Genomic DNA, 15,089 nt, shown 5'->3' on the forward strand with positions numbered 1-15,089 from the left:
TATGTTTCTTATATGAAACTCAAAGAAAAAGATGGCCAGGAAGAGTAGGCAGTTCCCAGTATTTGAAGGATTGTTTTGTTTTGCGATTGCTTGTCTGTGTGACCTTGACCAGTGCGTTCACACTTGGTGGACCTCAAATTCCTTAGCCAGGAAATCAGGTTATTAGTTTGTACCAATGATTGTGAAACCTTTTAAAAGCACTGTGCTCCTTACAAGGACCTTCAACATGAGTGTCATAAAATTCGTTCTGCTTGGCTGAAGCGGGGGGGGGGGGGGTGGGGGGTGAGGGGGTGTGGGGGGGTGTGGGGGGGAAGTAGGAGTCAGCTTGAGATGGCCGCTGAGGCAGTTGCAGAATTCTAGAATTCTACCTACCACAGAGTGAAAATCAGCAGATCAAGTCTCAGAAGACCCTTCCAACTATCAAGCTATTTTAAGTCTTTAGAGTCTTAGTAATGGGAGGCAGAGTTTGACTCAACTCAGACCTACGTTGTCCTGCCAGGCATAGCCTAGATAACTGTTCGTTAAAGGAGGAAAAGAAATTTGGGGCATTGGTTAGGCAGTCGGTCTGGGTGACCTTTAAGGACTTTTGTAGCTCTGAGTCGCTAACTGCTAGTCATCTAAGCCAGACAGCTTGGAGTCACTTCTCTCCACCTCACCTTTCACCTCCAAGGAAATGGCAAAGTGCAGCTGAGTGTTCCCTCAAAAGTGAGTCTTGAATCTGTCTGTTCCTCATACCATGATGGTGTTGAATCCAGGCTCTGCAGTCAGACTGCCTGGGTTTGGATCTAGGCTCCCTCACTTCCTGGCTGTATAACCTTGGGCAAGTTACCTTCTCTCTCTGTGCTACAGTTTCTTCATCCATAAAATGGGAATTGTACCTACTTCATAGAACTATCATGAAGATTAAATGAGATAGTGTGACTAAAGCACTTAGCACATTCCTTTCCCAGATAAGTAGTTATTTAATGTGGCTAGCTGTGTTTTTTTTTAATTCCTCTTTTTTTTAATTGTGGTAAAATATACATAAATCATATTTATTTTAACCATTTATAAATATGCAGTTCAGTGGCATTAAGCTGTGTTTATTATTAATATTTTTATCCTTGTTACTTTTCTAAACTAAAACAGTTGGTTTCTGATCCTTTCCTTCAGTCTTGGCACTCTCAAATCGGTGATCTCTGATGCTGCCAGATTGAACCCAGATTTATTCTAGGTTACTTCCTTCTTAAAACCCTTCAGGCTCGTCATCACGGTCCTGAGAAAGCCCAAGCTCCACAGTGTGCCAGATGAGGCCCTTCTGGACTCTTTTTCTTGGTTCCCAGTTTCCATCACATGCCTTGTGTGTCATTTCCCAGCAGTTCTGAACTGGCTTTCCCCAAGATAGATCGTGTTTTCCATATCCCTGTGCTGTTGCTAATGGGGTTGCCTTCACCTTCATCTGGCTTGTTGTTCCTGCCTACCCTTCCAGACTCAGCAAAAGGACCATCTTTTCATTTAATTTTTAACACATTTACTGAGAATCTGTTACATTCCGGGCACCATTCTAGGTGCTAGGATTATAGGGGAGAACAAAACACAGTCCCTGACTTCACTCATACCACTTACATTTTAAAAGGGAAACCGACAAATATGGAAACCAAATAAATAATAATTCCTCATACTAAGAATTACCTGGGGTGCACTCACATGGGCATGTGAGAGAGCATGACTGGGGTAGATATTTGAAGTAGAAATTGGGTATTCTGCAAAGAATTGGGTTTACTACTTAGTGAATGTTATCACTGACACAATAACTTCATATAAATTACCATTCTCTGTAACAAACTCAAGGATATGAACAGTCTGGGAGATGTTTGGTGGGTATGGCTTCTTGAGCCTCCGCTATTTCTTCACAGGAGGTATTGCATTGGTGGCAATGGTATCTGCTGTGGGAAGCCCCACTCTCATTTCCAGCATCACTCCAAATCTGCGTTATAATTACTTTCTGAGGATGCAGAAATCACCATTTGCCAGCCTTATGACTTGGCCCTGTCATCTAGGCATTGGGTTGATTTTAGTATGTCAGTTTTGAATCCAATGATCTTTCTCCACTCTTTCATTAGTCTTAATGGTTAGTTTAGACTTCTGCTTAGGTAGGTAACTACATGTACATCATTTTTTAAAAAGACTTTATTTGTTTAGAGCAGTTTTAGGTTCATAGCCAAATGAAAGAGGAAGGAACAGAGCTATCTCATATATACCCCCTGCCCTGGCACATGCATTGTCTCCCCCACTATTAGCACCCACACCAGAGTGGCACGTCCATTACAACTGATGGACCTACACTGACACATCATAATCACTCAAAGTCTATGGTTTACATTAGGGTTCATTCTTGGTGGTGTACATTCTATGGAACTGCATTATTTTTAAAGAAAGGCCATTTTGACTCTTATTTTTGCAATCCTTATACCTCTTTTTCATGACCTACTGTACTGGTTAGGACCTCAGATATTGTATTTAAGAGTTGGGAAGATAGCAGGCATTCTTGTCTTGTTTTTGACTTGAATGGGAATGGATGTAATATTTCACTATTAAAATGATATTTGTTGTAGGTTTTGTACCCTTCACCAGGTGAAAGATCTACTTTTCTGTCCTAATTTACCAAGAGTTATTACTGTTATTTTCTTCAAATCACGAATGAGTATAGAATTTTATCAGTTGTTTTCTGCTTCTCTTGAGATGATACAGTGACATATAATATATTTCTCCTTAACATACATAGTTCTGGGGCCAGCAGTCTTTTTCTTAAAGAGCCAGAAAGTAAATATTTTAGGATTTGCAGGCCATATGATGAGTTCTCTGTCATAGCTACTCAACTCTGCTGTTGTAGCATGAAAGCGGTCATAGGAGTTTAATAGTTTAGATAGCTTGTGTTTTTTATCTTGTGTTACCTTTACTGTTGTGCCTTTCAGTAGTATTCTTAAGCCTTTCTATTTTTAGACAGTATCTTTTAATTTCCTATTTTGAACAGTGATGAAATCAGTTTGTTCTTTCTTTGCTTAATATTTTATCTTCTGGACTCTAAGCACCATGAAAGTAAGAATCACATGTATTTATCATGGTAGCCCCAGCAATTCAATAAGTATTTATTAAAGGAGGAGTAGACTAAATTACGTACAAATAATTTGATCGTTTACGATTTTTACATGATGTAACATTACTAAGAAAAAGGAAGGGTGATAATCTCTCGACTCTGGTGCCAAAGTAAAAACTTTCTAGATGAGTCTGCAAAATACTTGATGCCAGGCCTCCATGCTCAGCGATTCCAGAATTTTTCCTTTTCCAGAATTTTGTCACTTTTATTGGTCTTCTCAAGGAACTTTGGCTTTATTGGTCCTCTCTATGTATCTTTGTTTTCTGTGTCATTATTTCATGCTATTACGTGGTTTATTATTTTCTTCTTTCTACTTTAGGCAGTTGTATTTTTCTTTTTCTAATGTAGGCCATTTATTTTCAGACTTTTTTCTTTCTTATGTAAGCACTGAAGAATATACTTTTCCGTGATTTTCTATTTTTGTATTACATGTGTTCTGATATATACTATTTTCATTATCAGATCTCTGTGTTTTCTAATTTCTGTTGTAGATTAATGAGAAGTATCCTTTTAAATTCGTAAATGAATGTCTGTTTTAATAATAAAGATATTTAGCTTAATGGGATTATGGGTCAGGGAGTGAGGGATTTTCTAGAATCTTTGTATTTGTTGATATTTGTATGTTTTTCTAAATATTCCATGAGTGCTTGAAAATCATGTGTATGATTTCTGTATTATCTAGATCAAGCTCATTATGTTTTACTAAAATCTTTTTGTCTTTTCTGATTTGACTGCTTGATCTTAATTACTGGAAGATGTTAAAAATCTCTGCTTTGATCATGGATTTAAAATTTCCCCCCTGTAGTTCGGTCAGTGTTTTGAAGCTTTTGTTCTTAGATGCATATATATTAAAATGTTCTGTCTACCTGGGAAATTGAATCTTTTATTATTATATAGGTACACTTTTTTTTTCTAGTCATGCTTTTTTGCTTCAAAGTTTGTTTTGTTGTATATTAATATATCTATACCAGCTTTTTTTTTTTTTTTTTTTGCAGTACGCGGGCCTCTCACTGTTGTGGCCTCTTCCGTTGCAGAGCACAGGCTCCGGACGCGCAGGCTCAGCGGCCATGGCTCACGGGGCCAGCCGCTCTGCGGCATGTGGGTTCTTCCCAGACCAGGGCACGAACCTGTGTCCCCTGCATCGGCAGGCGGACTCTCAACCATTGCACCACCAGGGAAGCCCACCAGCTTTCTTTTGATTAGCATGCCTAGTACACTAAATATCTTTTTTATTTTTAATTTATTTTTTATTCTGTTAACATCTTTATTGGAGTATAATTGCTTTACAATGGTGTGTTAGTTTCTGCTGTATAACAAAGTGAATCACCTATACGTGTACATATATCGCCATATCTCCTCCTCCTTGCGTCTCCCTCCCACCCTGCCTATCCCATCCCTCTAGGTGATCACAAAGCACTGAGCTGATCTCCCTGTGCTATGCGGCTGCTTCCCACTAGCTATCGAATTTACATTTGGTAGTATACATATGTCCATGCCACTCTCTCACTTCGTCCCAGCTTACCCTTCCCCCTACCCCTGTCCTCAAGTCCATTCTCTATGTCTGCATCTTTATCCCTGTACTGCCCCGAGGTTCTTCAGAACAATTTTTTTTTTTTTAGATTCATATATATGTGTTAGCATACGGTATTTGTTTTTCTTTTTCTGACTTACTTCACTCTGTATGACAGACTCTAGGTCCATCCACCTCGCTACAAATAACTCAATTTCGTTTCTTTTTATGGCTGAGTAATATTCCATTGTATATATGTGCCACATCTTCTTTATCCATTCATCTGTCGATGGACACTTAGGTTGCTTCCATGTCCTGGCTATTGTAAATAGAGCTGCAATGAACATTGTGGTACATGACTCTTTTTGAATTATGGTTTTCTCAGGTTATATGCCCAGTAGTGGGATTGCTGGGTTGTATGGTAGTTCTAGTTGTAGTTTTTTAAGGAACCGCCATACTGTTCTCCACAGTGGCTGTATCAATTTACATTCCCACCAACAGTGCAAGAGGGTTCCCTGTTCTCCACACCCTCTCCAGCATTTGTTGTTTGCAGATTTTTCAGTATATATCCATTTATTCTTTAATTTTTTTTCCTGTATCCTTATGTTATATATGTATCTCTTGTAAACAGCATAAGTTAGATTTTTTTAAAAAATAACCAAAACGACCATTGTGACAATTTTGGCTTTTTCACTGAAGACTTTATTTTGTTTAACCTTTTTTTTTTTTTCGGTACGCGGGCCTCTCACTGTTGTGGCCTCTCCCATTGCGGAGCACAGGCTCTTGGACACGCAGGCTCAGCGGCCATGGCTCACGGGCCCAGCCGCTCCACGGCATGTGGGATCTTCCTGGACCGGGGCACGAACCCGTGTCCCCTGCATCGGCAGGTGGACTCTCAACCACTGCGCCACCAGGGAAGCCCTGTTTAACCTTTTTTATGAATACTGATATGTTTCATTTTTCTTCCATTTTATTTTGTACTTCAGTTTTGTCCTTTCTCTGTTTTTTTTTCCCTCCTTTCTTGACTTCTATTAGATGAATTGAGCTTCCCTCCATTCTACTTTTTCCCTCTACTTACTTGTGAGTTGTATGTTCTTTTTCTGTTCTTTTTGTGGTTACTCCAGAAATTTTAACATCAATTAAAATGAAGCCCAGATGGATTAAAGACCTAAATGTAAGGCCAGAAGCTATCAAACTCTTAGAGGAAAACATAGGCAGAACACTCTATGACATAAATCACAGCAAGATACTTTTTGACCCACATCCTAGAGAAATGGAAATAAAAACAAAAATAAACAAATGGGACCAAATGAAACTTCAAAGCTTTTGCACAGCAAAGGAAACCATAAACAAGACCAAAAGACAACCCTCAGAATGGGAGAAAATATTTGCAAATGAAGCAACTGACAAAGGATTAATCTCCAAAATTTACAATTTACATGCAGCTCAATAACAAAAAACCAAACAACCCAGTCCAAAAATGGCCAGAAGACCTACATAGACATTTGTCCAAAGAAGATATACAGACTGCCAACAAACACATGAAAGAATGCTCAACATCGTTAATCATTAGAGAAATGCAAATCAAAACTACAATGAGATATCATCTCACACCAGTCAGAATGGCCATCATCAAAAAATCTAGAAACAATAAATGCTGGAGAGGGTGTGGAGGAAAGGGAACCCTCTTGCACTGCTGTGGGAATGTGAATTGGTACAGCCACTATGGAGAACAGTATGGAGGTTCCTTAAAAAACTACAAATAGAACTACCATACAACCCAGCAATCCCACTACTGGGCATATACCCTGATAAAACCATAATTCAAAAAGAGTCATGGGGCTTCCCTGGTGGCGCAGTGGTTGAGAGTCTGCCTGCCGATGCAGGGGACACGGGTTCGTGCCCCGGTCCGGGAAGATCACACATGCCACGGAGCGGCTGGGCCTGTGAGCCATGACCGCTGCGCCTGTGCGTCCGGAGCCTGTGCTCCGCAGTGGGAGAGGCCACAACAGTGAGAGGCCCGTGTACTGCAAAAAAAAAAAAAAAAGAGTCATGTACCAAAATGTTCATTGCAGCTCTATTTACAATAACTAGGAGATGGAAACAACCTAAGTGTCCATCATCAGATGAATGGATAAAGAAGATGTGGCACATATATACAATGGAATATTACTCAGCCATAAAAACAAATGAAATTGAGCTATTTGTAATGAGGTGGATGGACCTAGAGTCTGTCATACAGATTGAAGTAAGTCAGAAAGAGAAAGACAAATACCGTATGCTAACACATATATATGGAATTTAAGAAAAGAAAAACGTCATGAAGAACCTAGGAGTAAGACAGGAATAAAGACACAGACCTACTAGAGAATGGACTTGAGGATATGGGGAGGGGGAAGGGTAAGCTGTGACAAAGTGAGGGAGTGATATGGACATATATACACTACCAAACGTAAAATAGATAGCTAGTGGGAAGCAGCCACATAGCACAGGGAGATCAGCTCGGTGCTTTGTGACCACCTAGAGGGGTGGGATAGGGAGGGTGGGAGGGAGGGAGACGCAAGAGGGAAGAGATATGGGAACATATGTATATGTATAAATGATTCATTTTTTTATAAAGCAGAAACTAACACACCATTGTAAAGCAATTATACTCCAATAAAGATGTAAAAAAAAAAATGAAGCCCAAATCATATCAATATTTATAACGTTGTTCAAAGTAATACAAGAATATTTTTAGGATGTATTAGAGTACCTCCTTTATGAAATATATGCTCTTTTTTGTATTATCTTTTGAACTCCACAAATTAGACTTTATTTTTATCTTGTATAATCCATTTTTGTTTTATCCAACCTATTTGGTTATCAGTTTGTTTGTTTGCCATTATTTACAAAAATTTAAATCCAGATCTTGGTGGAGCCAGGTATGTGTCACAGCCATTTCCTTTTGCGGGATTTTAAAACTTCTTTTCCTAGTTCACCCACTGAGAGAGTCACCCTTCAGTGATCTTGGTGTTATCTGTACCTTCCTCTCTGCTGGGACCCCTGGCTTCATCTTTGGTCCCTAGGGTTTTTAAGTGTACTGCCAAGAAAAAAATGAGGAAGTCATTCGTGTTCATATTTGTTGCTTATTCAGACTAATGTTTTTTTTGAAAAAATTTTTTTTCCTAATTAGAACTGCTTGTGAAAGTTTTTAGACAATTCAGACATGTTACTGTACTTACATTTATTAGATTTATAATCTCTTCTCCCCTTTCTCCTTCCTTCCTCCTCATCTCCCCAGTTAGATTCGATTTTCAGCAAAGTACATTTACTTCCTTATCCCTGTCATTCGTCTGCTGAGCACGTCCATCAAATCCTGTGGCTTCCTGGAACACAGTTTGGAGTGCTCTGCCCTACCTGAGGAAAGTTAAAAGCATCAACATGTTTACACAGGAAAAGGAACTGGCTTCCCCACTACTTTTGTCATCTCCCGCCATGAGCCTTTCCTTGCTAGTGTCTGCAGCTGTATATCCTTTTGACATTCCTTTGTAAATTTTTGGGAAAAAGCCTTTTTTATATCAGACAACCCAGAACTTCCCAGTTTTCAGTTATTTATTCATTCAATAAATATTTAGGTGCTAGTTTTATTGTGTCCTACTTTGGGACATACAGTAATGAATAATACAACAGTAAAATGGTCTCTGCCTTCATGGATTTTGTTTTCCTGGAAGTGGCAACAAGGGATGATAGCAGTAGGAGCCATGATGGGGGAAGCAAGGGGGGTCCAGGAAGGAATCTGGGAGGAAGTGATGTCTTGGCTGAGTCAGCCCAATAATGTGGTGAAGGAAGGGCTGGGGCACTATCACTTACCAAGGCCCAGAGGTGACGGGACCCGGTATGTTTGGGTAACTGTAGGTAGTCCAGACTGATTGGAGTGGAGTGTGAGGTAAAATGTGAGACGTGCATGAGCTAGACCTTTAAGTTGAGTTGGGTAGTCCTGTGTTTCCCCAAACTAGCTTGATTATAAGAGTCTTTAGGGGCATTTGTTAAGAATGAAGATTCCAGCTTCCTCCCCTGGGGGTTTTGATATAAGCTTCTGATACAAACAGGTACAATAAAACCCTTGCATTTGACTCTTTGCTTTCCTTGGGATTTGGTTATACTATAGAACATTCATATCCCATTCTCATGAATAAGGAGAGCCATAAAGTGCAAAGAAGGCTTAATCCTTTCTTACCCTTTCCCTATCTTTCTCCTGTACCTCTTGGGTACCCAGTGTCCCATTGGTTCCCTGTCTGTTCACGAATTTCACTGGGCTTTCTAACTGGGGCCAGAGTTCTGCCTGGATATTTAGTTAGGGCTCTCTGTATCGTTTCTTTTCTTTTTTTAAATTTAATTAATTAATTAATTTCTGGTTGCGTTGGGTCCTCGTTGCACGCAGGCTTTCTGTAGTTGCTGCAGGCAGGGGCTATTCTTTGTTGTGGTGCATGGGCTTCTGATTGCAGTGGCTTCTCTTGTTGTGGAGCACGGTCTCTAGGTGCGCGCGCTTCAGTAGTTGTGGCATGCGGGCTTTGTTGCTCCGCCGCATGTGGGATCTTCCCAGACCAGGGCTCGAACCTGTGTCCCCTGCATTGGCGGGCGGATTCTTAACCCCTGCACCACCAGGGAAAACCTCTGTAATTTCTGGGTGGGCTTGAAACCTTGTCTGACATTAGTATAAAAATGACATTTTATTGTATTTCTTTTAATGAAATATTCTTGAAATGAATGATAATGAAGAGTAATCATTTCTAGTTCAGAATTCCCAAAGTGATATTCCAGTCATTTCAGTTTCTTCACTGGGGGCTTTTCTATTTTGTATTTGCCAAACTACCATATTTTCTGATCAGGAAATTACTGTGACATTTACATAGGGGAAGTATTAAAAAAATGAAGGCTATTCTTAGGCACTGTATGAGGATTCTCCTTATATAAATCAGGGAAGATGACTGCTTCAGAAGAAGGGAAACATATGGGAAGTTTGGTTGAATATTGGTACAATAGTATTTTAATAAAATTCTAAGGTTATTAATTATATCTTAACTTTTAGAAATTATTTTTGGATTTGGACTGCTCTTAGATTTTTAAAAAATGATGCTCTGGCCAGGACTTCTTAGAATTTCTGAATCCTGTAACATCCCACTGCTCTCTCTACATTTTCCTCAATACATTTAGAGTGATGTATTTTCACAAGGATCAGACTGGCAAAGGGAAGCAGAGTGATACTTCATTCTTGACTAGTTCCTGAAACTTCAGTGTAGAGATTTCTGGCAAACTGGTCTGAAGCATTTGGAGTTTCCTATTTTCCTAAACTAGTTAGCTTTGGACTTGTGTGATATCTGCTCTATTTCATCTTTTGTGGTGACAAATCTGACTCTGCACTGGAGAAGGAGTCTGAAAAGAGTGAGTTATACCAGGTGCACTACCTTTTTCCTGTAGTTACTTTTCCACTAGCAAGCATTGCCTAATAAATACCCTGCAAAAAGTCTGATCAATCAGATTAGTAATGTTTCTGTTTGATCAGATGGGGGTGGAACTTTCCTTTCCTAGCTGTTAACATTCGTTTTATCAGTGTTTCTCATTAAAATATTTCATAGAAATAAATGTTTAGACATTAAAATTACCTGCAGTGATTTAATGACGGGTTATTTATTAAATGTTCTTGGACATGTGTTGGCATTCTTTCTTAAAATTATTTGGTTTTGAATAATTAATATTTAATGGTTCCAATTTAAAATATTTAGGCTGAGATAGTAATATAGAAACTAAATGAGTAAAAGAAAATCAGACTGAATAAATTTAACAAGAGAAGTGTAAAACTTACACTCTGAAAACTACAAAACACTGTTGAAAGAAATTAAGGAAGACTAAATAAATGGAAAGATATCCTGTATTAGAGGATCAGAAGATTTATCATTAAGATGTCACTTTTCCCTAAACTGATCCACAAACTCATTGCAGTCCTCATAAAAAAACTGGCTGTTTTGAAGAAATGGATGGGCTGACCCTAAAATTCATATGGAAATTCAACCCAGAGTAGCCAAAACAGTCTCAAAAGAGAACAAAGTTGGAAGACTCACACTTCCGAATTTGAGAACTACAAAGCCACAATGATCCAGATTGTGTGGTACTGGCATAAGAATAGACATATAATCAGTGGGATAGAATTGAAAGTTAAAAATTAAACCCATACATCTGTGGTCACTTGATTTTTCACAAGGATACCAAGACCATTTAATGAAGAAAGAATAGTATTTTGAACAAATGGCGCTGGGACAAGTGGGTATCCATATGCAAAAGAATGAATTTGAACCTCCGCCTCATACTGCATAATAAATTAACTAAAAATATATCATAGCCCTAAATGTAAGATCTAAAAGTGTAAAACTTTTAGAAGGACACATAGGTATAAATCTTCATAAACTTAGATTAGGCAAAGCCTTCTCAGGTATGACACCAAAAGCACAAGTGACAAAATAACAAATAGATATATTGGATTTATCAAAATTAAAACCTTTTGTGCCCCATTAGATACGACCAAGAAAGTGAAATGACTACTCAGAGAATGGGAAAAAAAATTTGCAAATCATATATTTCATAAGGGACTTGTATCTACAACATATAAAGTACTTAAAACTCAATAATGAAAGACAAACAACTCAATTAAAAAATGGGCAAAGTGACTCATAAGGGGAAGAGGTTTCTTTTTTGAGATAATGAAAAACTGACTGTGGTGATGGTTGCACAACTAAGTTGAATACTTTAATGGATGAATTATATTTCAAAAAACCTGTTATATTAAAAAAAAGAAAATAGGACTATAACGTGTATGTATAGAAGGGTAGAAATTTTGTGAGAACCAGGTGATGGAGGAAATAATTTTAATTGTGACATCAAGGTAAGGGTTGATTGAAGTGAGATTAAGAGAAATCTTTGCTTCACTTTTTGGTCAATAAATATTACTTTTACCAAAAACCTGGAAAAATCCTTCCTTTTTTTTTTTCTATAAGCAGAAATGAAAGATGACTGTAAATATTGGTATAAGGTAATTTGTGCTGGTTCACTTTCCCTTTTTTGAATCAAAAGTTGCTGCCAGATCTTACAAGGCAGCATAGGTGAAATAAAAAAACTCACGCTGGAGGCCAGAGTTCCCTGAAGTGGCCTTAAAATTCAAGACAGCAATTTTTTTTTTTTTTTTGCCATACGCGGGCCTCTCACTGTTGTGGCCTCTCCCGTTGCAGAGCACAGGCTCCGGACGCGCAGGCTCAGCGGCCATGGCTCACGGGCCCAGCTGCTCCGCGGCATGTGGGACCTTCCCGGACCGGGGCACGAACCCGTGTCCCCTGCATCGGCTCTCAACCACTGCGCCACCAGGGAAGCCCTACAGCAAATTTTGAAATGAAAACAAAGTTTGATTTATAGATTCATATAATTTAGGCTTTGTTCTAGTTACTAGGGCTATATATTACTTATCCCCAAACAGTCATTTATTTTGTTTATACCTTTTTTGGGTCTAAAATTAGAACAGCGTCCAGTGCTTATGTCTTGACTTTGCTGCATGATGTCTCAGGCCTCTGTTGGAAGACTCAGAGACTCAGGGCTGAGTCATTTGTTGCCTTGCTCACTTACATGTTTGGTAATTGCTACTGACTTTCAGCTGATGGACTCAGTTTCTCTGGGTATCGGTGTCTCTGTGTGGTTTCTCCATATCAGCTAGTTTGGGCTTCACAGCAATGGTGTCCAGGTTCCTAGGGCAAGCATCCTGAGAGAGTGAGAGCACAGACAAGCTGTCCCACATTTTATCGCCCACCTTCAGAAGTCAGGCAGTGTTCCTCTGCCACACTCTATTCATTGAGGCAGTCACAGTGTCCTCAGGTGCAAGTGGAGGGAAATAATCTTTAGTTCTTGATGGGGAGGGGCAGCATACTAGAGGCACATAAAAATACTGGTCTGGAAATACTGTTGTGTCTCTTTTTTGAAAAACACAGGCTGCCACAGACCTGGAAGGGGAACTTAGAGATCATCTGGTCCAGTTCCCTCATTTTATAGATGAGGACACTGAGGCTGAGAAGAAGGGGTGTAACATGGCCACAGTCATGGCCTGTGATTGGTGGTCAGACTGGGCTGGAATTTAGCTTTCCTGACTCTAGGCTAGGGTCTTCCCTACTATACCACTTTTTTTCATTTTGCGGAATACGTAGTTCATTCACTCAAGTCATGAGTGGTCCTCCCCTTAGAGTTTTCTTAGGCTAGCAGACAGGATGATATAGGCAAAACTACTGGCATCGTGCTTGGCATGGAGTGGGCACGCAGAAAGCATTTTTAACCCTTCCTCCCCACTTCGTGTTTTATCCAAAGAGAGCCTTGTTGACATGTTGTGTATAGACTGTGCCAACACAATGGAATAGAGTCACTTCCCCAGCATGTGGAAATTAAATGGTAAATCTAGTTGAAGATTTTTTATTTGCCCCTTTTCAGGTGCTCAGAATTTTGATGTCATACGACTATCAACTTACAGAACAGCTTGCAAATTGCGATTTGTGCAAAAACGATGCAACCGTAAGTCATTTCTACTCATTTCTATGATAGCTGGATAGAGCTCTTGATAATATAGAAGATTTTAATGTGTTTTAGTCATATTGTAATGTTAATTGAATTATTTTGTCTAAAGTGTTTATCAGAATATAAGCTTTGTAATGGAAAGAGCTTGTTAATTTATTCTGGGTGTCCCTCAAAAAATTTAAGAAACTCAATAAGGTAACTAGTTTTGAGATTAATTAATTCTTTATTTTTAAAAAAAATGATTTATTTATTTATTTATGGCTGTGTTGGGTCTTTGTTGCTGTGCGTGGGCTTTCTCTAGTTGCGGTGAGTGCGGACTCCTCTTCCTTGCGGTGCACGGCCTTCTCATTGCAGTGGCCTCTCTTGTTGTGGAGCATGGACTCTAGGCACACGGGCTTCACTAGTTGTGGCATTCGGGCTCAGTAGTTGTAGCTTGCAAACTCTAGAGTGCAGGCTTAGTAGTTGTGGCACACGGGCTTAGTTGCTCCGCGGCATGTGGGATCTTCCCGGACCAGGGCTTGAACCCATGTTCCCTGCATTGGCAGGCGGATTCTTAACCACTGCGCCACCAGGGAAGTCCCAAGATTAATTAACTCTTTAAATGGGAGAATTCATTTCTCCTTGTCACTGTTTTTAATACAAAGTTTTATGTAAAATTAATACAGTTTATCAGCTTCTGGAGAGAAAGAAAAACTAATATTTTGATAAAGGCATAATAAAAATTAACGTTCTTGTTTAAACTTAATATGACACAAATCAGCCTTTTCTATAAGCAGTTGTTTCCACAATTGCTACTTATAAAATACGTAAATTAAAATATTTGTAAAATGCATATAAAATCTTTCTTAATTTGTGTGCAGATGAACTGACTTAGAATTATTGTACTTTTCTCAGATGTGTGTGTGTGTGTGTGTGTGTGTGTGTGTGTATTAATGAAAAACTGTTTTGTGTAATGGAAAGAACATTAGCCTTAGAATGGGAAAACCTGTTTTACTCCAGGTTTTGTTTGTCATTTATTATAAACACGTGACCTTGGACAAGTCACTTTATATTTAAATACTTCTACACTACTTTAAGTCCTACTCAAAAATCCTAGCTTAAAATTCTCTCCAAAGAGTTTACCGTACCATCCTAGACTGAAGTCATGTTTCTTCTCTGGTTTCCCAAAGCATTGTTTTCAAATTATGGGTTGTGACCTGTTAATGGTTCCTGAAACTGTTTTGGTGAGCTGTAGCCAGAATTTAAAGCATGTAATGGAGAAAAAAAAAGAGAAAGAAAAAAAAGTCAGAACGTAGCTTATGTGGTAAAGTATTTTGTGAAACGTGTTTTTTATATATCTAGAGGTATGTGTGTGTGTTGATTTAAATATATTTGCATCTTGTTGTCAAAAAGTTGGGAAACCGCTGTCCTACAGGAACTACCATTTTTTTTTTTTTTTTTTTTAACATCTTTATTGGGGTATAATTACTTTACAATGGTGTGTTAGTTTCTGCTTTATAACAAAGTGAATCAGTTATACATATACATATGTTCCCATATCTCTTCCCTCTTGCGTCTCCCTCCCTCCCACCCTCCCTATCCCACCCCTCCAGGCTGTCACAGAGCACCGAGCCAATATCCCCGTGCCATGCGGCTGCTTCCCTCTAGCTATCTACCTTACTACGTTTGTTAGTGTGTATATGTCCATGACTCTCTCTCGCCCCGTCACAGCTCACCCTTCCCCCTCCCCATAACCTCAAGTCCGTTCTCTAGGAGGTCTGCGTCTTTATTCCTGCCTTACCCCTAGGTTCTTCATGACATTTTTTTTTCTTAAATTCCATATATATGTGTTAGCATACTGTATTTGTCTTTTTCGTTCTG

The 15,089-nt window shown here is 39.0% G+C and overlaps 1 protein-coding gene across 11 annotated transcripts in view; it reads left to right on the forward strand.

The window, feature by feature from the left end:
- Positions 1-15,089, forward strand: part of DTNB (dystrobrevin beta) — a 243,996-nt gene that overhangs the window by 23,275 nt on the left and 205,632 nt on the right. For all 11 annotated transcript variants that reach the window (XM_060026983.1, XM_060026981.1, XM_060026982.2 and 8 more), the window contains exon 3: positions 13,146-13,226. In XM_060026983.1, coding sequence (XP_059882966.1) covers positions 13,146-13,226 — 81 coding nt within the window. The remainder of the gene's footprint in view (positions 1-13,145; positions 13,227-15,089) is intronic.

This window comes from Delphinus delphis, chromosome 12, assembly GCF_949987515.2.
Source record: "Delphinus delphis chromosome 12, mDelDel1.2, whole genome shotgun sequence".
Lineage (NCBI taxonomy): Eukaryota > Metazoa > Chordata > Mammalia > Artiodactyla > Delphinidae > Delphinus > Delphinus delphis.